The following is a 26,756-nucleotide window of genomic DNA, read 5'->3' as shown; positions in this document are numbered from 1 at the left end:
ACTGAGGCAAACAACCAACTGAAAAGCTAAGCGTATGCGAAGAGGATACGTAGGAAATTCTCAGTGGGAGAAAAGGTCCTCTTGAAAGTTAAACCCCAAAAAAGTACTATCAAATTTGGTAGGAATGCCAAATTAGCCTCAAGATATGTGGGAGCCGTTGAGGTGTTAGCCCTGTGGCTTACAAAATTGCTCTACCTCCAACCCTTGCCAAAATGCATAATGTATTTTACGTTTCATATCTTAAGAAATATGTAACCAGCCATAAACATGTTATTGACTAGAATCTCCTATAGGTACAAGAGCCAAGGGTGGTGGAAATAGAACCACTCTGAATACTCGAGATGCATAAGCTTCACTTGCGAAATCAAGACATTACCCAATGCAAAGTCTAATGCGACTAGTACACCGAAGAAAATGCCAATTGGGAAGATTATGATGAAGTCTTCCATAAGTTTCCACATTTATTTCCAAAAACTTGAATTATAAACAAATTTTAATACAAAGATAATTATGATGGGGTAATTTAGTTTATTCTCCTCGTGAAATTCATCGAGGACGATGAATCACAGGGGGAAGGGTATGTTATTACCCAATTTTTGCTTTATTTTTAAACCTCTCATATAGTTGTTGTGATTTCCATGTGAAGTTGGTTGACAATCGAAATTGATTATGATCATGTAAAATAGTAACATGGTTAATCATTAGGAATTCATGTCACGATGACATGTTAGTTACCAGTTAAGATGTTGTGATATTGCTATTTTGAAATATTGGGAAGTTCGTTATTCTTTCATGAGAAGTGGAATGGTAGTTAGTCGTTATGATTTATGATTAAAAGCTTGATTAAATAATTTTGAAGAATATGATATTATTGAGGAGGGTTTTCTTTTTGTTGGAGCACCACGAAGGGAGGAAGCATTGCCAAGAAAGGAGTTGGGAGAGGGGCACCACTTCATCTAGGAGTCAACAGGTATGAAACCTAACCATCAAGGCTAAGGGGTAAAATGGCTAGACAAGCAAGGGTATATTAAAGACTGCCATAAGCTACCCAATTAATAATTGTGCACTAATAAGAAAACACTAAGCTTTTAATTAAAAATATAATACCTTTTGATATGTGATGATCTCAGATCTTCATGTGGTGTTGTCATGCCTTAGTACATTAGTGTCATATCATTTACCAATACTTGCATATATATATGCGTCCACATTATAAATGACATCTTCCATTCAATTTAACTTTGCTTGGTTGGACAACTTCATAAGTAGAAAGAACAGGCAAATAAAGACATCAAATCAATTTTAATAATATGAATGTGAGATATCCAAGAATTCATGTTCAATCATGATTAGTGATGGATAACACAATTGCTACATCCCAAATTTTGTTTAGTTCTTCAACTACTCATATAGTTGTTGTGTTTTTCATGTGAAATAGTGACATGGTTAATGGTAGTTAGCCATTGTGATTTATGATTGAAAGCTTGATTAAATAATTTTGAATATTTTGAAGAATTTTATATTATTATGGAGGATTTTCCTCTTGTAAAAGCACGTCGAAGGGGGGAAGCGTTCCAAGAAAGGAGTTGGGTGAGTGACACCACTTCATCTAGAAGTTGACAAGTATGAAACCTGACCATCAAGGCTAAGGGGTCTAGGCAAGGTAGAGTATGTTAAGGACTACCATGAGCTACCCGGTCAATAATTGTGCACTAATAAGAAAACACTAAGCTTTTAATCAAAAATGTAATACCTTTTGATGTGTGATGATCTCAAAACTTCATGTGATGTTGCCATGCCCTAGTACATAAGCATCATATCATTTACCTATACTTGCATATGTGTGTGTACATGTATGTATGCGTGAATTAGACGTATGTATGCATCCTCATTATATATGATGTATATGTTAAGGGTCCACGGTTGGGAGGTTAAGCCCAATGGCAATGCTTCTTCTCTCCTCCAATAGCCAAGGCTTGTACAACACAAGATCAAAGTCTTTTACAATCTTATATAAATCAAATACATTATTTCATTTAAATTTCTTGCAATTTCCAGCTAAGAATTATAGTTAGATGTAGAGGTTATTTCCATGTATATATACTAAAGCAGTTAGATTAGTTAATCATGTTAATATAAGGAAAATGAGATAAACGTATAGTAGTTATAATTGTCTTTCATGTTACATTGAAAAGAATGATCATTTTGAGATATTCCAGTTAATTATTTATTATGAAATTTTAGCATATTAGAACAATTATGTCCTATGTAGAGCCCTATGCAGAAGCAATTGATTCTTCATTAAAAAAAACACCTAAAATGCAAAATTGTAAATCTTCCTTCAAGTTCAATGATTTCAATAAGAACACAATTCTTCTTGTTTTCAGCAATATCTAGGATCAACAGTTAGGCCAATGAATTTCAAGTCATCCATCAGTGTCATAGCTGAGTTGCATTGCACCCCACCCAATAATATACGAACAGGGTTGAGACCATGAGCAATCCATAGGAAACGATGGCAGAACAAACGGGATGAGACAACTGCAATTTCCGGGAAATTATGGTAGAACAAATAACTCCAAGACATGTCACCTTAGACAAAAATTAATCCATACCTTGCAATGCAACCCCTCAGGATGTGTTTATTAGAGCTCCATAAAAGAAAAATCCTTTTAGTTACTATATTGGGTTTTTTTTTCATGAAACAAAGTAATTCATATTTCTAATAAAATAAACCAAAAGAATACTTGGAATATATCATGTTCAAAAGATTATATCTGAGAAAAGATATGATCCATTTAATCTAATATGTAACTTGTAATAGCACTTGAGATATTTTTATGTGTGTTCCAAGTTACTATACGAATGAAAATATATGTGATATAAAGAGGCATGTCTCTTTAATATATTAACTTACATTAGTTATAGCTATAAGTAATATAGCCTCAATTTATTATAATTGTCGTATAACAAGATACAGACACACACACACACACTCTTAACATAAGTTACTAATCCCATATATAATACATATCATATATTATTTATATATCTCGTATAAATAATATAATTTATCCGATAGAATTATAACATTAACACTCCCTCTTAATGAAGGATAAAATACATAGATATTATACCATAGGTAATATATCAAGAATAATACATATAGGTAACCTTTGATCAGAAGATTTCTAGAATATGATATAAGTATTTTCCTATCAGAATATCAACACATGATATTAACCAATTATTATTTGATATCATATTAGGTAATATGAGCATTGACCTATCAAAACATCAATCAAATGATATTCACCAAGTACTCAAAGCAATGGCCTATTAGAACATCAACTAAATGATATTTACCACGTACTCAATGCGGTAATGGCCTATCAGAATATCAAGGCAAGATATTCACCAAGTACCTAAAATATATCTATACAAACAACTTGTAGATAGTCAAATTAATGGCATCTAACACCTAGTTGTTGATTTATAAGATAAAGCCTTTCATGATTTATTTCAACATTTACACAAAATGTATATGATACAAGCTATTGTAAGTTCGTCACCTTTCAATAACTTCTCCAAATGCAAGTGACATCATTTGAAAGTCGTCACTTCCTCATGATGTACGCAGGGGGCAAGCTCATTCACACATGACAAGAAAAGTTCACATGAAGTCACCATGGATACTATCATGTGGTGTTATAACATCCACCATGAAACATATCAGAGAATAAGGTTTTCACCTCAAACTTATCTCTCATAGATAGGAATGTGTTACAAGGGATTTCACTTGGAACTTATTCTTCACAAAGAAATATTAACCTTATGACCTTTGATATCAACTTTTCAGACTCCCTTTGAATATGTTATCATCTTATTAACAGCCTAGCAGCAAGTCATGTCATGCTTCCCTAGTTCAAGAGGTATCCTGATAGCATAAGGTCTTCTGACTAAATCATATATTCTATCTGCTCCCTCTCTTTGTCCAAGGTTGCCTCGAATGAAACATCTCCCCACTAAAGTTGGTCAAGGTGGGAATGGAACATTTGTAATTATCCCCACCACAATGTAAAATTCCCATTCTTTTATCATTTGAACAATTTTGCATCGCAACATATATGATAGACTTCATCTCTAACATCGCTGGTAGTAGATGGCCAAAACATACCACGAGTTTATAATCCTCTATGATCACTTGTCTTTGACTATTTTGTTCTCAAATTTGTTCATCTCCTATGTCATAGTTGATAAGAATGCATCTCTCCTTAGTATTTTTGTTTACTAGTTTCCTCCTGTACGTTGTATGCAGACTTCCAATTTAGCTACATGCAAAAACTATCGATAAGCTATGATAGCTTCAACCTTCCCATGATGCGGATTATCTCTCATTTTATTCGAACATTACTATTTCTCAATATCAACTATGGTGTCATTAGGATGAGTTGATGAATAGAAATGATGTGTCAGATCATCATTATTCTTAGGAAGTGCTAAGACTTAATAGAGTTATATTATCAAAACATCTTTGGGAAGTCACTGATAATCTCCCATCTCCTTGTGTGCCTCTTTATTTTGTCACATGATGTCTTCAAGAAGGCCCACAATTATATATATGTAAGAAAAAAATTTACTACCAACATTTGTATTAAGCTTGAATCAATTGAGTCTTCCATCATTGTATATTACTCAACACCAAAAGTTTAATCCATGAGTTCAAATTGCTTCAACAATAGACCTCTGTTGATAATTAAGTTTGTTCGATAATCCTCTCTCGTGCACACAAAGATGTTAAATTAAATGGAATCCCACCAGAAATAATTCTTGATTCAAAAATATTTAATTGAACTTGATCCTCTAAAAATATACAAGACTTGTTCTGCTATGGTTTATAGCCCAACTTGCCAATGACATAAGTAGCCTCCTTATTGCAATAAGATTTAAGATTATTAAGTCCAAACTCTTTCTTCCTTCCACAGATATATATATGCAAAATCTTGTCCAAGTAGTAAATTTATTATGCCGATGTCTGCAAATACGCAATCACAACAACCAATCTACATCGATTATAAATTAGGCTCCACTATAGTCTTAAGAACTTTAGTGCTCTCTTTTCAAAAATAAATCAACCATCTTCACAAATATGTTTACTCCATCTTTCATGTTCATGACATTTGGCAAAAAAAAAATATCTGAAATCTTTTACATCGAGTTCATAAATTCCATCAAACATAGCTGGTGTTTATTTAATCCTTGGACCTTCACTAGGCACAATAATAATGTTGAATCGATGCCATCAATGATAAGTATCACATTTCATTCCCCAAATTACTTTGCTTGAGTAAGGATGTTTTAAATAATGAATGTAATAGAGTTAGATCCATTTTGATAGATTTGATTGGATTCAATCCTCATTCCTTCATTTATAATTATTGTTAATAATCATCATTATTGTTGACCATTATATGCTTCTTATGATGCTTTGGAAGGAAGAGTATTACAATCATTTTGAGAAAATTTATTTATGTATAGCCACAATGCCCTATAGTTGGGAGACGTGGATGTCTTTTATAACTTCGTATACTGCTTCTCTCCCCCCCTTTTCATATATACTCGATCTTGGATCCCATTGCTTAATCTTCACCTTATAAACTCCCGCTATGAATTGATGTTTGATGTTGTGTGCCTCTATTGTATGAACGATAATATTTGTTATAACATCCAATGATGACCAATCTATTGAATGGTTGCTACCATATTTCTCTACTAGAAATGATCAGTTGAAAATCGTTATAAGATTCACTTTATCCCTTATTGTTCCTTAGTCCATGCTCAGGCCATCTTTATTCATCAAACTCATGTTCTCATTTGACAGTTATCATTGGCCAAAATTTGTGGTCACTCTACAAGCAATCTACGATCAAACCAAAAGTCTCAACGCAACATTCCTCAGTTATTATTGCCACATATGTAAACTTTGACTATGTTAGAACCCTATTTGAGGTTTAAAGTCGATGTGTCTATTCCTCTCGTTTGCGGAGAGCTAATCATGGATGTCCTTTGGTTACATTCCTCAACATACAATTGAATTAGTCCTCTCGTTTTCTTTCCAATTTTATCAATGCCCTCTATAATATCTTGTTTCTCTTTCAAATATGAGTTTAATCCTCCAGTGCAAATCTATACCACACAAAGAATTCCTAATCAATGCTAGTGAATTCCTCCAGGCGCTATTTATCAATTCCACTTCTCAATTGAAGGTATCCATGGTTCCTTTGGATGAAGCCACTGTTCTTACATTTCTGATCCTCTATCAACATATAAATTCCTATTAAGTGTTCCTTGTTCATGATATGGTCAGGCTGGGCAATTTAAAGCCATATACTATATAGTGCATCATATGTGATTTCAATTAATATTACTCTCGTCACACGAGGGCCAATTAAAGCCTCTGCAACACCAGTCTCCATGCTTGTTGGTTGTTCCTGTTCTTCACCATATATTCACGATTTCGGATCTAAGCCTTTTTAGAAAGGTGGACAACTGTATCTTTACTATTCCTATTCAGAATGAAGTCCCAAGATATCTAGCCTTGATCCGTCAATAGTATTTGAAGCACTTCTTAATCTCCCCCACGAACTGAAACTCCCTACTGAAGCTTGAAGACACGGGTGGTAGATATTAAAAAAACTTAGATTACCGTTAATAGACATGTCCATTATTTGGTCCTAGGAAGGTCAAATCAATTTATATTGAGATAAAAAAGGATTCTATTCAAATCTCATAACCCAAGAATTCGTAACTTGCTCTAATATCGTGTTAAAGATATGGTCCATTTAATCTAATCTGTAACTTGTAATAGCACTTGAGATATTTTTATGTGTTCCAAGTTACTATACGAATAAAAACATATGTGATATAAAGAGGCATGTCTCTTTATTATATTAACTTACATTAGTTATAGATATAAGTAATATACCCTCAATATATTATAATTGTCATATAACAAGATACACACACACACAAACACACACACACACTCTTAACATAAGTTAATAATCCCATGTATAATATATATCATATATTATTTATATATTTCATATATATAGTATAATTTATCTGACAGAATTTAACATTTAACAATATCATATCTTGGCATTTGATTTTTCAAGGGTAATAACCAAGGTTGTGTGGGTACTCATACCCATGTACCAGGTACTCGGTGGAGAAAATCATAGCTAAGAACCTTGTCTAAGATTTCTGAATTTTTTTTCGGTTTTTTGTTTGCATATCAGCTTGTTTATCAGGCTTAGTTCAATACCTAGCCATTGTCATATGATTTATGATCTTGTTCATGTTTAATGTCCGCCTTCTGAGTTACACATCTAAACTTTTATCATATATTATTATTACAAACATATAGCAAATCTGAAACTGAAAACAATACATTACATTTGCAAACTTATCACTGTTTTTGTTTTGAAAAACCATTGTCATGACTCGTGATTTTAGATTTTCTATAAATATAAAAGTATAATTAAAAATAAAGTTTGACATTCCCAAGTACACCCATCCCCTATTATGAAAAATAGCCATACCCGTACCCCTACCAATACCCTAAGTACCCCAAGTACCCATGTCCCCGTGCAACCACGGTAACAACTTACATTTCTATTCAATTAGTACAAATACTAGTAAGCCATAAGATGTAAAGAACATATGAAACATGGATAACATAAATCATGAACACTTGCCTGATTAAGACGTGGATGCCAAGCACAACGTATAACACTATGTGTCGGAGACACGCCAATCCTTGAAACCAATTCTAGTTTTTGCTTATCATAGAAGCATAATAAGCTTCCACAATCACTGTCTCTTTCTATGGAAGTTCCTGTAAATATTAACCGCTCATCTGGACTAAATTCCACATTTGTTTGAGCATAGTTGTTTGGAAGGTCCTTGAATACTTGCAGTGGAGTTCTCATCTTCCGGAGATCCCAAACCTAAGAAAAAACAACATTTAATATATTTAAATAAACTCAATAAATGTGCACAAATAAATTGCAGATAAAGAAAACCCAGTCCTATCTGGCACATAGCCAAAGCACGTGAGAAAATAAAAATGATGCCAGAGAAACCAATTTACCTTAAGAGTGGCATCAGTACTTCTAGAGAGAAGGGTGTTCCCATCGAAAGAAAACTTGAGATCTGTGATATCATCTTCATGTCCCTTATCAACGTACAGATCCGGTCTGCTTCCCCATCCTGACTTGACATTCCACACCTGCAATGAGGACAATCACAGTATCTTACAACAAATAGAACTTCCTTCCATCACTTGCTTTTGGATTATCTAAAATCATTTATTATTCATAGGGAGCAACAAAACCTGAAAGTCCGATCTAAAAAAAATAAAGTACCTGTATGGATCCATCTCCAACACCACCAGCAATACATTTCCCATTTAAGCCCCAAGCACATGTTGTCACTGGTACTCTTCCAGGTCTTGCAAGCTTGGGCTTAACTACCTGAACCACAAAGAAAAAAATCGCTATGTTACACCATAAATATTCTCATATAGACAGTCTCAATACTCATAATTTCAGTTTACTCTACGGATGCATTTTTTAATAGAAGCATCCTTATTAAAAGATATAAATTAAAAACTTCAAAACCCTCTCTTAATTAAATCTGGACTGCAAAGACATGGCTTGATAATTTAATGGTATATCTAGGAATGAAGGAACTTAAACAATGCCCTGTGGTGATTTTCATGTATAAAAAAACAGAAACAACTCAACTAAATGTAGAGAAGAAGGCATAACAACCTGCTTCTGACTTTTAAAATCATTTACATCCCAAATGCGAAGGGAACCATCCTCTGAGGATGTCAAAATCATTTCCTTTTCTTTAGGATGCCATTGACCACATGTCAGACCTGTTATATGCCCCTTTGTATTCTTAAGGTCACGCAAATACATGTCACCTTTAACAAATTCTCCTAGGCTAAGGCCATCACGGTCATAAATCTGAACAAATAAATTGAAAATGCCTTAGTTCATACATAATCAAACACCAGTAAATTTCAAGAAGCAAATAGCAAATAAAATGTTACTCCTTCAATAACTGCACATCTGTCAAATAATAAATGGAAAAAATACAGGATCGAGCACCTTTGCTTGGGCAGATCCAGTTACACACAAAAATCGATCTGAAGTTGGACTCCAACTTAGACTGCGAACTTGATGCCCTTCAAATGGTTCTAGCTGTCTAAATGACCTCAGCTGAGAAGTCATACCTTGAAAATCATACATACGAACAGAATAGTCATAGCTACCTGTAAGAACTCTTGAACCTGTGTGGTCTACAGCCAAAGCTGAAACAATCTGTGCAAAGATGGAAACAGAAATCAAACGTTAGCAAGCAGAGAGGAAAAAACATTCAAAAACATTCAAATCAAAATTCTTAACTACAGAAACATGCAGTTGCACTTCTAAACAGATGTATCTAATGGAAGAAGAATCCATGCTTGCATTCTCTCGCAACTTTCTGTGGACATGAGTTTCCTAACAATTATTCTAATTTCTTACAACTACCTTCATATTTAATAACATCATATGCACCTAGTACGCATTGTTGTGCTCAAGCATATCAATTCAACTCTCATCCAACTGCTTTAACTTGGCGAGATAAGAGGACCATCACTACTCGTTCTTGTACATATCAAAGAGCTTGAACCACTGCAATGGAGTTCTCCCATGGCTGTACAAACACTGGTTCAGTACACCTATAGAATATCATATACTGGAGACATCAATTCTGCCTAGAATCCAACATGGAATGGAGGAGAGGAAATTCTTCTACATTTACCTCAAGATTATGCTTGACTGTTTCCAATGGGGATAACTAGTAGAGCAAAGGAAGAATTTGATTTCAAACTCGGTTGATCACTTGCGCATCTTGGCTTCAAGGTCTTGGAGAAGCTGCAGCTGTGATGGCAGCGGGAAGTGCTCACGCAGTCAGACACTGGCCATGCCATCTATTGCATGTTCCTGTGATCACGTGATGAAGTACACTATGTTTGGGCAAAGGGTGTTTGCTGTTGGTGGAGAGTGATGGGGGATATTTTTAGATAAGTTTCAAGTATCTGCTTAATGCATGGGCTGTTGCTCTAAGGCAGCTGGGGTTTTCCCCAAGTTTTTGCTTACTGCATGGTTGTTGGTGTGAGCCATCTATGGGATTTTGGCACTTTTTCTACAAGCATATATAGGTGGTCTTTAGTTCGAGGTTAAATGTTCTTTTTCTATCTGTGCTTTTTCCTTCATGGGATTTTGCACGACCTTGCATGGAGTATCCTGTTCGAAGCAGACTCTCTTTTTCAAGGATGCTGTGACAGGGTATTTCAGATGTAATTATGAATGAAATTTCTAGGTTTGGGGTGAATAAGACAGGTATCGAGGAGAGCTCTCACAATGGGGGTTTTCAGGCTTCAAAGGTGAATGGTTGGTTTGCAAGGAGTGATCACAGGCCAGTACTTGAAATTCGACCAAATACTATTGAGGAGGATGTCAATTATCTTTCTAATAACACCTTGATCTGCAAGTTCACGGGGATTGGGGTTTCACTACCCTTTTAGGAATCATGAGCCCATTACACATGGAACCCAAAAGATGAAATGGAGGTGATGTTGGCTGCCAAAAACTATTTTTTGGTAGTCTTTTCGTGCATCTCACATAGAACTTAGAAGTAATGCATTTGGAAGGGGGCCTTATTTTTACAACTAGGTTGGGCTTTCCGTTAAGCCATGGCATGTGGGTTCAACCCTACGGAGGAGATTCCATCAAGGGCTCTAGTCTGGAAGCGACTTTCCTGGCTCCTGCTGGAACTTTGGAGGCTGACATCTTTCATTCAGTTAAATTGCTACTTGGCAAACCAGTGGGCTCATCGCAACAGACTATGAACGAAACGGCCATCACTTATGCCCATGTTTCTATTGAAATTGATTTAAGTAGGCCTTTACTAGACTCCATCGAGATTCAACTGGGATCACCTTCTGTTTTGTTGTCAGATTCGTCGTGAATATGGTCATTTGTAGCAGATATGTCCAAATTCTGATTCTGCCTGGCCTTCAAGTAGGGGTCATCTCATCCACCATCTAAAAAAGATAGGGGGAAGGCACCTGTGGGGAAGACAGAGGGACTTGTCCCTGTTAAGGCCCAACATGAAAGAGGTCAAAAGAGAACTCAGATAGACAAACTGATGAGGTGTTTAATGGATTTGAAGCTTTAGAGGAAATAGACCAATTCAATGAGATCCTTGTAGGAGTTCCTACTGGTCAAAAACCTATGAGTACAAAACAAATGTTTGTTAAGAAGGATAGCTCTTGCTATGTTTTCACAAGTTGGAGGTCTAGGTGCTCAAATGGACACAAATAATCCCTCATTGCCTTCAAGCGAGTTGAAGAATAGTGGGTGCAAAGAGGTAGAGGATTGTCCAGGTTTGACCAGCACTGTGGCTAATCTTGAGAAGAAACCTCGAGATGTTGGTACAAGGGAACCCCACTTGATTTGGGGCTAAAAGAAAAACCTCTAAAAAAAAGAGCTCCTAAGAAGCCGCCCAAGGTGGGTGGTAAGAAGGATCAGGAAAAGGTAAAATTAATTGGTGGGTGGCTTGTCTATGGGACCCATTTAAAGCTATTCCTATGTGGTGGAATTCTATTAGATCTCCAATGTCTATGGCTGCCTCAAGTTTGGAAACAAGGGATGCTAATTCCCTCACCAATGTTTATGCTCCAACTGATCTCTTAGGAAAGTTTCTAGTCTAATCTCATATAGGGATGGTCGGTCCCTTGCCCCATATCTTCCTTGGAAACTTGCCAGGGATTTCAATGTCATTGCATGTATGGAGGAAAAGAGAGGAGCTATTGTCAAGCTTGATCATTCTTCTAGGTTCTTGAGGGATAATATAGATCTTTTGAACTTGGTAGACATAAAGCCATCTAATGGAATTTTTACTTGGAATTATAGGAAGGTAGGATGCTGATGCTATCCTTGTGTCTATTTTTTGGGTTGGAGATAACTGGACCACCAATTCAAAGATTCTTGATTGGAAAGGCTCAAATCATTGGCCAATTTCTCAACTACTTTCAAACCTCTAAAATCCTTCTTTTATAACCTCTAAAATCCTTCTTTCAAATTCCAACTTATGCAGCTTTGAGGCTATTCATTTCAGGGGGTTATATTAGGATAGTGACCCAAAGGAAGCCTGCATGTGGTACAGCAATATTCTCTTTTGTGAAGATGCTTGCCTATGTTACACAAAAAGATGTAACAAACAGTGCTTTGGCAATGTTTTCATGGCTAAAATAGCTTCCTGATCTCGTCTAGATGATATCACTCATCAAATCCAGGATCACATTTAAACAAAGGAATCCTTCCACTTAGAGGCAGTCACGATGAAACATTTTAGAGGAACAGGATTTGCAGAAAGAAATATATTAGAAGCACAAGTCTCATATTGATGGGTTACAGGAAGGAGATAGGACTCCATTTTCCATGACTCTTCATAAGGATAGGAGACAAGGGAATCTCGTTACCTCTCTCAGGTCCTCTAAATAGAAAAAATTATCTTCTCTTAGGATGATTTCAACAAAGATCATTCATTACTATCACATTCGATATATCAACAGTGCTCCTTTGGCAAGGGAAGAAGAGATCTTATTTTGGTGTGCATTTTGTTAAGTTTGTAGTTGCAGTCAGATTGATTTTATCATGAGATACATTGTTGATGGTAAATAATCATTAGATATATATATATATAAACTAATGATGATTAGCTATAGAGACATGTCTCTTCATGAGACATGTCTCCTCCTCTCATATTTATGAGTCTCCAAATCTGCATTTGGAACACATCAATTACAATGGCCATATTAGTACATATGCAGAAAAATGATCCATGTTACTCAACATGGTATCAGAGCCATGGCAAATCTCTTCAAATGGCAATGGAGATCCAATTTTTGTTCTACAAACTGCTAAGAAAATGTGAAGCATGTGACTATCGATTCATTATAAAACTGCATGCACAGTTTTCTTAATTGCATTTCTGATCGTATTCTATCTGTCATGACTTCCCTTGCATGAGTTGAAACATGTCAATATGGAGCAATCTGTGTCTGAACCATTTCAGTTAAGGGTCATCTCCTTCGTAATGAGCAGTATTTTGTAGGTTGGAAGCTTCAGGAGTAATTAAAATGCCACAAACTCATAACTAGTGTAGCCTTCACAATTATCACCATCATACACCTTATCCGGTTGGAGAGTGATATCCTCAAGTAAGAATGATTATCTACTTTGGAAGGGCGTGATATTAAGACATTATATGGCTGAAGGGAATAACTAACCATAAGGTAATGATTTGATGACACACGGATACATAACAGAAATCATATAATAATCAATAAATGGAGGAGCATAAAATAACTGAGATTATGCAGTTATGAGAAGGCATGTTAAGACAGCACAAAGAGGTACAATGTTAAAGAAGAGATCAACATTAAGGAAAAGACAATATACAGAAACATTGTTAGTAATTGGTGCAATTGCCAGACGTGTCTTATCCAATATACTCTTCATTTAAGGAAACAGCCATAAGAAGCATTTTTCATCATTCGTTCAGGGCATCAGATGAGGAATAATAAACCAGATTGTAATTTATATCTGGCATTCATCAAAGGATGAATAAGGAAATGGAATCGTAGATTATTATATATAAATTGCATATTAATCAGATAGGACTTTGGGGGTGAATACATTTAAGTATGGATCGGGAGGAATACGATAAAGGGAGGTTGATATTACAGAAGCGCATTGAGTTTCAGCTTGGAGGTTGAAAACAAGAATATATTAAAATTATTTCTCGCCAAAATCGGTGCTCAATTTGCAAGCAATGTAAAATAATTCCACAAGCCTATTGTGATGATAGAAAATTAATATTGGGAAATAAACAAGCCTTTCTTTTCTTAGTTAGGCATAAATATATAATGAAGGTTGATTAAAATACTTGAGACTATCGTGCTTTGATCTGACTTCATTGGCAGAGATTTGGAACGCCTTTGTTCAGTGAGTTCCGATACATTATTTTTATGTAAACGAGATTGATAAGGTGGTTGAGGAGATGGCACTGAGAAACCTGTGAAAGGAGGGAATAGATCCACATCGTGACAAGATCATTACTACCATGAAATCCCTATCAACTACTTGTTTGCAGCGCGAGTGTATCAGCAATAAGAACACTAGCATTATATATATGATCCATAGTAGACTTTCCTTAGTTGCACTCAGACATCTGAGACCCTATTGGATGATTCCAAATAACTCATAGTCGTACAGTGTCATACCATTTATCTATTGATTACCAGACTATTGATAACCTCTTCATTGTTTAGAATATTCTATGGTCTCCTTTTGTATAAGTTCAACAATGCAGAAAGTTGTAATGTACATTGAGAATCATCATTCGACATAGTATAAATTGATTATCATTGAGCCACTCATTGATCTGGAAACATCATTCATGTCATTCACAACAAATATATTTGGAAGGAGATCTCTGTGCCAATTCAATTCATGGTGGAGCTCACAAATGTACATTTTCATTTTGAGATAAGAGCTTTAGGGCGAGACACAAATAATCTTCTCATCACTCACAGGTTGTCATCGATGAGCAACCTTCTCCGTGATTTAAAGCATAACTTCTCAACCAACAAGCATCAGGAATAAATATAGAGAAATACAATCAGCCATATTGATGTAGAAATCACATGTGAACCAAAATGAAATAACATGCTTAGTCAATTACGGGAGAAAGAGGAATAATCGGAGAAGTATATATTGTCGGCAAATTATATAGTATGAACAGGAGTTTGCACCTTTCATATCGCAGAGAACAGAGGAATAAACAGTATCTCTGTTGTAAGTCTTCGAACCAACAGCATTGAAGCTTAAAGGAGGGTGTGAATTTATATATGCTACATCCTTGGTGAGTGATCAGGGACATTAATAGGACAATTTAAGCACACTAAGGGATATCTGTGTATTGTTTGCCATTACTCTACCATTGGAAACTACAGAGTCGCTAAGAGCATGGATCAGCAATTATCATTTGTATAATAGCAAACCAGGATTAAACCAACCCTGTTACTAATCAGCAGAAATTAAAATACAAATATAATTCAAGCCACTTGATAGAGATATCCTCTATATCATGACTATCCATAACTAAATCTACATAAGGAGTATCTACTTTCACATGAAATATGAGATAATAATGCAGTATTAATCGAATCAGAAGTTCTCCTCTAAACTACCATATCAGACCAGAAGCGATCACACTGTAAACACATTCATCACACTGCACACTCAAACTATATATTTGTTACATCAGGGATCACACTATAAATACATCATAATATTAATTTACTTAAGCATATGAACGAAACAATAATGATTGATATTGGTCTTTATTCTTAAAATAACATATTGTCACCCTCATTAAATAAGTTGATAGTGATATCAGGAACACAGGTTTATAAGAATTTAATTAATTATCCGTAAATCTTAGGGAAGGCTACAAGGGGACATTACACAAACAAAGTTCACAAAATTTATGTGAAACTACACTATTCCCTGCAAATAAACACTGTTAATGCACCAAAAGCAATGGAACCTCCTGGAACTTTTATAAATCATATGAAATAACAACAGCCAAAACACTATATGAAATCAGTGGTTCATATACTTCTGTAGACATTGGGAAGACTGTGACATACAGGCACTAGTTTGAATGGAGTTTCAGCTATCCACAAGAAAGATGCGAACCATTGTTAGTTCTTTAGAAGTTCAGTGTCTGAAGGAGATGTGTGTGACGTGTTGAATAAGAGGGAGTGAGAGCTTCATGGTTGAGAGTGAAAATAGACTATGGTTCTAATATATATTAAAAAGAAAGAGAGAAATCGTTCAACGATATAGGAGTGGGAATTTTACATTGAGGGGGGGTAAATAATTACCTTAACCAATGTTTCATTCTCCATTGGAGGCATTTTCTGATTTGATAGTGATGTACAGATAAGTATTTATTATTCTTAAATCTTACATTCATCTACTCATTATAGTCTCTCTATCATTTGCAGTTTTATATGTACTATATGAGTTATTTTTCCTTGATCTTTTTCCTTTGTATCTAAAGTTGATCTTGCAGGAAAAGAAGAATGTCACATTAGGCATCTTATGACAATAGCTCCAAAGAAGTTGTGATCAGGCTGGATAAAGTGAGGGTCATGAAGAAAATATCTTTGATGGTTGGGATTATAAGTATCCATCTACATTAAGAGGAAGTATGACACTTCTTTGAAGGCAATGCAGAAGCTTACAAGATTAATACTCAAAGGGAGTCTAGAAATACATGTGTGTGACTATATGATTTTGATGGGCCTACTCTTTTGTGTATCGTGAGGAAGTATTGACTTAACACTAGAAAGTCGAAAGATCGATATTAGATTCAGAGTGAGTCTGAAATGCATCCTTGGGTGAAGATAGTCTCAAAGGGAGTAACTAAAGGACCTGACTTCCCAAGATCATTGTTCAGAGGGACAATTTTTGAGGTGCAATACTTTGTGAATGATATCTTCTCTATGAGGGAGAAATTCTACGCAAAATTCATTGTAATGTATTCTTCTTTGTGAGAGAGAATTGAGGTGAAAACTCTAGTACCACCCTCTGACTTGGTTCATGGTGGTTACTATTTCACATATGATATGTAATGAAAGGTGACGATCTTTCAGTGACATATATAAACAAAAGGTAACCATTGTAAGGTGACGATCTTATAAATGGTAGACCTGTTATCATGATAGACTTCATTAAGTTGTTGTCTGAGAGTGTTGGAAGTCATGATAACGAACAAAAGGTAACCACTGTAAGATGACAATCTTACAAGTGGTAGACCTGTTAGCATGTTGTTGTTTTGAATATTCGGAAGTCTTGATAACGAACGTATTATGATCGGACTTCATTAAGTTGTTGTCCCGAAGTGTCAAAGATCATGATACTTGTCATGATAGAAACCATGACATTGTGATTTCTTGTTATCTGATAGACTATTGTTGTCCCGGAGTACCAGAAATCAAATAACTCATATCCTTCTAGGATATAAAATATTCTTTTGATAGGCATCAAGGATTTGATGCTTGTGCACATACCAAAAGAATATACTTATGATGAATATCATATGATAATATTTCTTGTTGAATCATACTTCAGATTATAGTGAAAGATAACACTAAATTGATGGATTTATGTTGATATCCTTAAATATGTCATTCCAGGAATATCATACCGAGATGATATCTCTTCATATACTCAAGAGCATAATGTGTTCTATATCAATCCTCCCTAACTAAGAGGGAGTGTTAAGTTTTGTAGTTGCAGTCAGATTGATTTGATCATGAGATACTAAGTCACAAAGTTCGAATTTGAATTCGAGTTCGGCAACCATAAAATTCGGACAAAATTCGACAAGAGCATAAATTCGGAAAAAAGTTCGACATTATATATATATATATATATATATATATATATATATATATATATATATATATATATATATATATATATATATATATATATATATATATAAGTAAAATAACAAAATATTTAAACTTTGTTAAATAGGTTTAAAATCATTATAAAAAGATTGAAACATTTATAAAATATCAATTACGCTTAAATTATATGATTAATTATTGAATAATATAATTTAATATATATAGAATAAATGAGCAATATATTTTATCATTGTTAAATAGTTTTAAATTCATTTCAAAAACATTGACACGTTTAAAAAATATAAGATATTTTTAAGTTTATGATTAAATTTTTATTAATATAAAACATAAAATTATAACAATTTAATATTCTAATTTTGTTTAAACAAAACTAAATACCAAAAATGAAAAACTATATGACAATATTAAACTTTAAATAAATCGCAAACAATGATAAAACCTAAAACAATAACAATAGTAGTAACGCCTAACTATGTTGGCCCACATAAAGTTTGTCTAGCATCGCATTCGGAAAACGTGAGGTGCTTAAAAAAACTGGATAAGCGTTGGAATAAGCATTGGTTCTCAGCTTCTATTAAGCCTCCCACGAGTTTTTACAGTGAAGTCGAGAGCTTCCAGATGCAGCTACATGCAGAAGCAGATGGACTCCAAAAAGCAATGAAAATAGTTGTTGGCCTCCGGTTAAATAACACATTCACTGTTGCCTCTCGACTGCAATATATGATAGCTTCAACTAGGGTAGCCAATGGTGAAAAGGAGAGACCCCGAGCAGCATTGTATAGAAAAAGTGTAGTCAAAAACCTTTAACAATAGTATTTCAAACTCCTAAAATCTGTTATAAATTTTTTGCCTTGATGAAAAAGCCCGTCCTCATTTCCGTACGAACACAAGTCGATTTTTAACGAATTTTATGGAAACTTTTGAAGTTCGCCCAAATTCGAATTTCATGCATGAAATGCGGCGAATTCTGTGACACAGATGAGATACATTGTTGATGGTAAATCATCATTAGATATATACATATATATATATACATATATATATATATACATATATATATATATATTGCATATATTATATTATATATATATGATAAATCATCATTAGATATATACATATATATATATGGTTATTTATATATTAACTAATGATGATTAACTATAGAAACATGTCTCCTCTCATAGTTATGAGTCTTTAAATCTGCATTTGGAACACATCAATTACAATGGCCATGTTAGTACATTTGCAGAAAAACGATCCATGTTACTCAACACATTTCCTCCTTAGTTTCTAAAGGAACAAACCCATCACTTTGGATGTACTAGAGGGGATTGTATTTTAGATGGAAAAAAGGGAAATCCTCTAGACCTAATGGTTTTCTAATTTTACCAAGAGTTTTAAGATATGACCAAATTAGATCTTTTGGAGGTCGTTTTAAAATCTAAAAGGAATAAATAGATGTTGAAAGCTAGAAATGCTACGTTCATTACCCTTATTACAAAGAGAAGGAGCTGATTCATTGGACCTTTTTAGACTTAGTCTTCTGCAACGTAGTCTACAAAATTATAACTAAGTTGATTGCAGAGACTAGAGCCATTGTTTAGTTCTTTAAATTCAGAGGACCGAAGGAGTTCAATGGCTAGCAAACAATTTTTGGACCGATGTGAAGTTGCAATGGAGTTTATTAATTAGATTGCCTCCAACGAGAAGGCTATGTCTATAAAGCTTGACATGGCCAAATCTTTTGGCCAAGTCAATTGGACCTCCTTGCATAAGGTTTTGGGAGCTTTTGGGTTCAGCAATGATAGGTCACGAGTTGTGTCACCTTTAACTATTTTTTTGTTCCCATTAGTAGTGAGCCCTCTGAGCTGTTTGAAGCTTCTTGAGGTCTTTTCCAAGGGGATCCTCTTTCACCTTATTTATTTCATTGGCTGAAGGTTTGGGAAGATTTATATAGTCTTAAGGCAAGGGCTGATTCAAAGCTAGAATTGGTGTAGTCAAGTGCCTCCCCACTCTCACTCACAATTTGGGGATTGTTGTGACCTTGTCACACCATCACCCCATTGCATGTGGGCCCCCCTCTTTTTGATTAGTGATAGAGTAGTTGTCCTAGGTGGTTTAGGTTTAGTAGTAGTTTGAGTTTACAGTCTAGAGTTAAGTTTTGGGCAGTATGATGCATTTAGGAATTCAAGCCCTAATCAAGTCTTTAACTTGAAAGTGAAAGATTACCATCAAAAAAGACAATGAGCATGAAAGCTTTGAAAAGATACAAAACCAAATGATATTGAATTATCAAGTACGACTCAAGTCAGATTTGAAGTCAAGGTAAGAACAAATGACCAGGGGAGAGATTGTGAGACTCAATGATTGAACAAGGCATGAGACTTGATGGATAAATCCAAGCATGACAGGGGGAAATTGAAAGTTTCAACATTTAAAGTTGAAGGGTGTTGATGTTTTGTAGCTTCAATCAGTTGAATCCCATGAGAATAAATTGAATATATATATATATATATATATATATATATATGATTATGTGAGATATAATATATATAGATATATATCGAAAATACTACTAGGAGAAATTAATAAAATAATGATTCAAAGAAAATATATATATACATACATATTTATATAGTTACATAATCAATTATCATTATATTAATCTCATAATAATTAATAGACATGTCCCACGAAGAGACATGAATCTCCTTGCCTCATCCTCAATATAAATGCAAGAGAGATCGTTGTATTTGAAAAACACATACATCACAGGTAGTGCTATTACATTTACAAAGATCACACTTTAACATGGTATCAAAGCTAGGCTGCAAATGTAAGAAGTAGTAGCTTATAATAATCCACAGCGGTGATAATATGTAAAAATATGAACAGCAATGGAAAGAGAGCATTCTTGAAGCAATCAACACTCTGTAATTAGAAATATAAGGAAATCGAAGTCAGACAATTCGAAAAAGAGGCAGATTGTTTTATAGTTGGTAAGGCATTAAAGGGTTTTGATCACAATCCAGTAATGGTAGCATTTGAACCTACATCTTGGTGATGCACAACACTGCAGCATACATGGATAGTAATTTTGAATACCAGCGTCAAATCTAGTGTGGAACGTCTGCAAAGTAATTTGAATATTGATTAACAGTGAATGTGAAAGAGGTGGTGATTATATAGGGAAATATACAATGATTATGCATCGTTCTCTATATGTATCGAAAGCAATGAGCAGCTACAGTTTGCTTAAAGACCAAAGCAGCGACAGTATAAAAAAAGGCTATGATATATTCAACAGCAGCTATAACTGAGTCAGGAGCCTTTAAGGATCGAAAGCTGGATACTAACATTAAATTATGAGTATCAAAATCTTCAGCGAACAGTCGCATCATAACCACCACTGCAGAAATCTATGGCAAGAGAAAACAATGTAAAGTTGGACATAGTATGATGTGAATGGCCAAAGCAGCAAAGGTATACAATACAATTAAGAGTATGAAAGCGTTGTTGTTTTAGAGATTAAACTATTAACGATATGCCATATGCATGGAGTTCCAAGTCAGCATTGGAATGCGAGGGAAGTTTTTGTTTCAAGTAGTGTGATTAAAAGTTCATGTGATGGTAATTAGAAGTCAGAAATATTAAGTGAAACATAAGCAGCAGCGTGGCACATGATTTATTATTACATAAAGACAGTTTTTGATGATAACTAAGGCCACCTGAAGACAAATAAGATGTGACAATATTAAAAGGAAAAGGTGCAAACATATCCATGAAATGATCGTCTATCCAAAGGGTACAAATTGTATGACATAAGTAGTGACTGATTTTGAGATAAGAGGTGTGTGTGTGTGTGTCTGTGTGTGTGTGTGTGTGTGATGATTTAATGTAAATAAAAGCAGATCATTTGAAATCAAGGAAGACTACAAATGGAAGATAGAAAAACAGAGATGTGAGTGGATGAAAGGAAAATGAATAAAGAAAAACAAAAGTTGATATCAAATTCAGAGGGAGTTTGACATTTCATTAGAAGTAACCTTGGACGAGGAGGTCAAAAGTGTTGAAATTTGTAGCTGAAATAGAGACTTTATCTCTGCTCTTATAAAATGGAAATATGTTTGTTATGACTATTATAGTCACCTTCAGCTGAAGAGACATCTATGAGAATATTTAAGTTAATATTATATAAACGTCATGCGAAGAGGCATGTGTATGGAAATGTGAAGTGTTGAATGTGTGGAAATATGGAGGGTCTTATTTTTGGGACTCAAAGAGGCCTTCGTGGGAAAGATGAAGAGTCGTATGCAATCAATATATGTGATTGCTTGGTTTATTGTAAATAAATTAAATGAAAGCCTTGTACTTGAACATGTTGTTATCAATAAAAGACATATTTTGCTGGTGTGGCTGACCTTTTCCCTCTAGTTGGAGGGATTTCCCAAGATAAATGTCTCGAGTCTTTTATGCATTGCTTATGTTCTTCTTTATTGTTGTTTATCTTCATTTCTGGGAAAAAACATTAACATGGTATCACAGCCAGGTTATTAGCAATAAGGGAGTTCTGCCCATGTTGATTCTTCCTATCTTCATTTTAAATCTCTGTGGCATCTTTTTTTGACATGACTTTGGCAGTGAAGCTCATGGAAAATCAGAGGTAGAAATCGAATGAAGAAGGGAAAAGCTGAAGAGGTAAAGTCATCTTAACAATATTCAATATGCTTCAGTCATAGTTTGTGCCAGCATTGTGTGCATGGCTTCAATGTAAATCTGACTCAGTCAAAGAACATGTAATCTTGGGTATGCTGCATACCAGAATTTAGCCGGAGAATCAGTGTTCCTGTGTTGATGGAACTGGACCGATCCCGACCAATTGGGAGGAAGTTTGTCAAAATGGCTCAACCTTTGATTCTTCCCTCTGTAACAAAAAGATGACAGGAGCATGAATGAAAAGAACAGTTTTGATGTCAAATCTGCCTTCGATTCTCCAAGGGAATTTGGAGGGCACGGAAGCCACACATCGTCCTTTGCAATAGGCATCTACATGGAAGTCACTTCTATTATTTTGCTCTGCTGGCAACAACGCGCATTGGAGCACCTTGATCACTGCGAGCTCAATCGATAGAGATTGTGCGATGATCGCATTATAACATATCTAAGAGCAAGTCCATTTACCAAAGCGGTTATGTTCATCGTGAGATGCCGTTAGATGAAGTGAACATCATTGGTAACATGTATCGGTAGTTTACTTGATGATGCTGCGGTTCTTGCCTCGGTTCATGCATCTTCATTTGTCGAGACCCTTGAAGAATATTTAAGACCATTCACTCTATAACAGCAATCTTGGCCAGAAGTTTTTTTTTATGCAATCTCATGTTGGTTGTGTCTCTCAGCTGAAATAATCCACGGTCATGAATTTCATTCTTTATGATCTCTCATTCATGCCCTGTACGTTTTTTTGTGATTTTGTGCATTTCATTTGGCATGTGTGTTTCCCCTGCATCCTGTGCGTGATTCTTGTGTGACCTGTGCAAGGCAGCTTGATTTGTGTTTTCAAGCTTTGTTATCGTGTGGATTTTTCTGGTTTTAGTTTGGGGGTGACTGGTTCAAGTCACAAATGTTTCTGTCATGTCAACTTCTCTAGAATTGGAGAGAAAATTGTCATCTTTGTTATTTCTTTTGTCATATCGGTTTCATGGATGTTTGGATGTGCATTATGTGCGTAGTGAACCTGCCTGTCTGTCTCTGTCAAGACTATCGAATCTCTGGATGTTTCAATTCTCTCTCTCAGTGATCGCATCGGTCCCTGACTGTTGTTTGTCTTGTAATACTTAGAACGGAGGAAAGTGAATGCTTCCCCACTGCCCCACAGATTACCTTGTCAGTCTCCTTGGTAGGAAATTGATACAGCTGTTGAAGTTCAAAGCCATTGAAAGCATTGCACATAAGGCTTGCTGCAGGCAGGAAAAAAAATTTGGAGCTGAATTGCAGAATTATATTCGGTGCTAATTGATTGGAAGTTTGGAGCCAGTGATGACCTGGCATTGTAATTCACACATGGAAGATCCATGCTGTGCTGAACATATATGATGCTGCCCAAACAATGAATTGGTGTCGTGCAATGTGGGAAATGGTCTCAATATCATCTGTGATTTCGACCAGGCTGGGAGTCTTCATTATCGAGAGTACAGGAGAACTGTAGCATGCCATTGTATAGGAGCCATTCCGATTTCTCTATACTTCGTTCTTTTGTTGCTCATCTAATTTATCTGATGAAAGAAAGGATTGCCAGGTATACTTGTTCTAAATGCTTTTAGTTTTATAAATTTATTGACCATATTTTTGTAGGATAAGCTATTTTTAAATGTTCAAGAAATTCAAGTTCTTGGCTGGCTGAAAGGTAAGCAAATTTGTGATATTGAAAAGCAAACAAATTTCGGAAAGTCAATACGTTATTTCTGAACTATATGCAGTGACTGGGTTGTTATTTTCAGAAGTCTAATAAAAGGACCAACTTCTGGATTTCCCTTGAAATTTTAGTTCTGAATATATTTTTGCCTTCCTCAATTGGTATCACCTGTGCTGGCCCTAAATGGAAGGCTACGAGATAAGTATTCTATTTTATCTTACTAGGAATAGTGATCATTACCTTCTGCAGAAATTAAATTATCGTATGGAGAAATCATATTGATTCTGTTGCTTTCATTTGCTGATATTCAGCTTAGTCTTGAAGAGACTGTTAAACATTTTTGTGTACTGAGTCAATATTATCAATTGATGACTTGACATTGAGAATGAACTGTTATTGTTGTTGTTTTCTAATTATTTTGACTAGTGCCAGTGAAATCTACAGTTATTGGTAAACAGGATATATCTGGCTCCTTCCCTGAATCTGTTGCAAATCATCTTTCAAATACCTGTAGCACATGATCTTTTCTATTATGATTGATTAAAATCTAATCTGCGAAAAAGGAGCAACCTTGGTTGAGATTTGTGCGAGTGTTTGTAAATGGTTGGAGGTGACAGTACATACAAAAGTTGCTAAATGTGTTACTAATCATGTCTTGGTATTACACTTATTAACCATAGCATTAGAGGATGTGGTGAGGTGCTGTGAATAAGCCTACATGTGGATTGAGACAGATATTTGATGATAAGGATCAGGTTTTTTATAGTAAAATTTATATTGATGCCCTGAGCATTGCATTGACTGTAGAGACACAAGACAAATCTCTTTTGTGTGTATATTTGTGAAAATTAAGAGATAAGTATCTATGATAATATGTCTTGAATATTGATTATAAATAGTGACTGCTTTTAGCATTGGTACCTGTAAGTCATTAATATCTCGCATGGTTGCAGAGAACAACAAAGAAGAGATGAGATAAGTATACATATTCAAAGGGAGACTATTCAAATCCAAAGGGAGGTTACATGACAGAAGATGATGTCCAACCCTTTGCAAGTTTATGCAATAGTCATTTTATTATGGTGATTAAAGTTGTCCCTACTGAGAGGGAGTCTTTGTTAAGAGAAGATCTCAGTTATTAAAGTTGTCCCTGTTGAGAGGGAGTCTCTGTTAAGAGAAAATCTCAGTTATTAAAGTTGTCAAAGGGAGAGTACTTCAATATGGAAAGGCTATATATGTTGAAGATATTCAGAAAATTGTAAAGGTTGTATTGTTGAGGATATTCAGAAAATTATATTCAAAAGCTTATTTTTGATTTATCTTATTTGATCGCTTTTCGTCATATGTTGCCATCAATGCCAAAGGAGGAGATTGTTAGGAACACAAGTTTGGTTGGCACTTGAATATGTTATTTATGTGTTGTATTGATGACAGGCTTTGTCATTGATGACAATATATACTTGTGTGATCATGACAGACAGAGATTATGTACATCTCAGGGAGATTATTGGCACAGTGAAGTTGGCATATTACAGTATAAGCTATGCAAGCTTAGGATTATGTTCATTGATAAGTATAGATATCATATCTATGTGCGCTTAAGTTTACATGAAATATTGCCAGAGACAGTTTGTAGAATATTGGCTATATCTTATAAGCGAGATTGAAGTAACATCAGCAAGCTTAGTTTGTGGTTGAAGACATGTTCATGATGCTATATCAGTGATAGCAAGGCTTAGAGAAAATTCTAGAAAGGTTGTTGAAGTGAAATGTGCGATATGTTTTCCTGGAAGTTGACTCAGTTGAGGAAACGTGTTGATCTTCATTACAAAATGTATGAATTGTATCGTAACGTGTAGGAAACTTAATGTAAACATTATAATGATGTTTAAGGAGGTGTGTATGCCTTAGTATGGTCCTATGTAATCAAATGTATATTGGGGAAGCTCTAACAAGCCAACCTAATTAGTTGTTAGGAAAGATATAAAGGAAGATGTTTTCCTTGGATGTAAAGTGTCACATATAACATGTATCATGTATGTGATGTATATGGTCAGTTGATGCAAGCTTGAATGTTGGATGATCGGAGTAGAGTAGAGATTGGTTTGGGCTCCAAAAGAACTGTTTTGGCAAGTAAGTTGTAGATCAATTAGTTCACTATTTTCGGTATGTTATCTTGAAGTATTGATCTTTACAGTTGTTGAAGCAATTTAGACAGTGGGTTTAGTTGTTTCCCTATTAACCTCTAACAAGGTTTCAAGGTCTTCTAACAAGGATTTGTCCTCTAACAAAGATTGTTGTATTGATTGCATTGTAATTGGCTCATAACAGGGTCACATCCTTTCACCAAGAACTAAGTTGTTGGTTCGGGTTCGGTTCCAAGTTCGAAGTTTGAGAACCGATTCGCAAGTTCGTCAAAATTTTGGAAAGAGGTTTGGGTCCGTTAGTACAAAAACACATTATATATATATATATACACACACACACACATTTGTATGAAGCATGACTTAAAATTAGAATGTACCATAGTAGCATAAACACATTTAAACAACAAAAACTTTAAAACACCATAACAGTTAAACTTGTAGTTGTAATCATAGTGATCATACCATCATATAGTAACATAGTTCACTCAACTTCAATATCTAAGATTCAAAACATTTAAAATATCAAGTTAAAGTATCATTGTTTCACGTTCATTGTTCA

At 34.9% G+C, this 26,756-nt stretch overlaps 1 protein-coding gene across 1 annotated transcript in view; it reads right to left on the bottom strand.

The window, feature by feature from the left end:
* The window catches only part of LOC149576639 (Transducin/WD40 repeat-like superfamily protein), a 129,368-nt gene that overhangs the window by 36,900 nt on the left and 65,712 nt on the right, over window positions 1–26,756 (bottom strand). Inside the window, exons 3-7 of the mRNA XM_089818679.1 lie at window positions 9,183–9,395; window positions 8,838–9,038; window positions 8,430–8,537; window positions 8,156–8,293; window positions 7,761–8,012 (exon numbers count right to left, since the gene is read on the bottom strand). Coding sequence (XP_089674805.1) covers window positions 7,761–8,012; window positions 8,156–8,293; window positions 8,430–8,537; window positions 8,838–9,038; window positions 9,183–9,395 — 912 coding nt within the window. The remainder of the gene's footprint in view (window positions 1–7,760; window positions 8,013–8,155; window positions 8,294–8,429; window positions 8,538–8,837; window positions 9,039–9,182; window positions 9,396–26,756) is intronic.

This window comes from Cupressus sempervirens, chromosome 1 (assembly GCF_028749045.1).
Source record: "Cupressus sempervirens isolate cs-2001-9-10 chromosome 1, ASM2874904v1, whole genome shotgun sequence".
NCBI lineage: Eukaryota > Viridiplantae > Streptophyta > Pinopsida > Cupressales > Cupressaceae > Cupressus > Cupressus sempervirens.
This window is presented reverse-complemented; position numbering and strand designations above follow the sequence as displayed.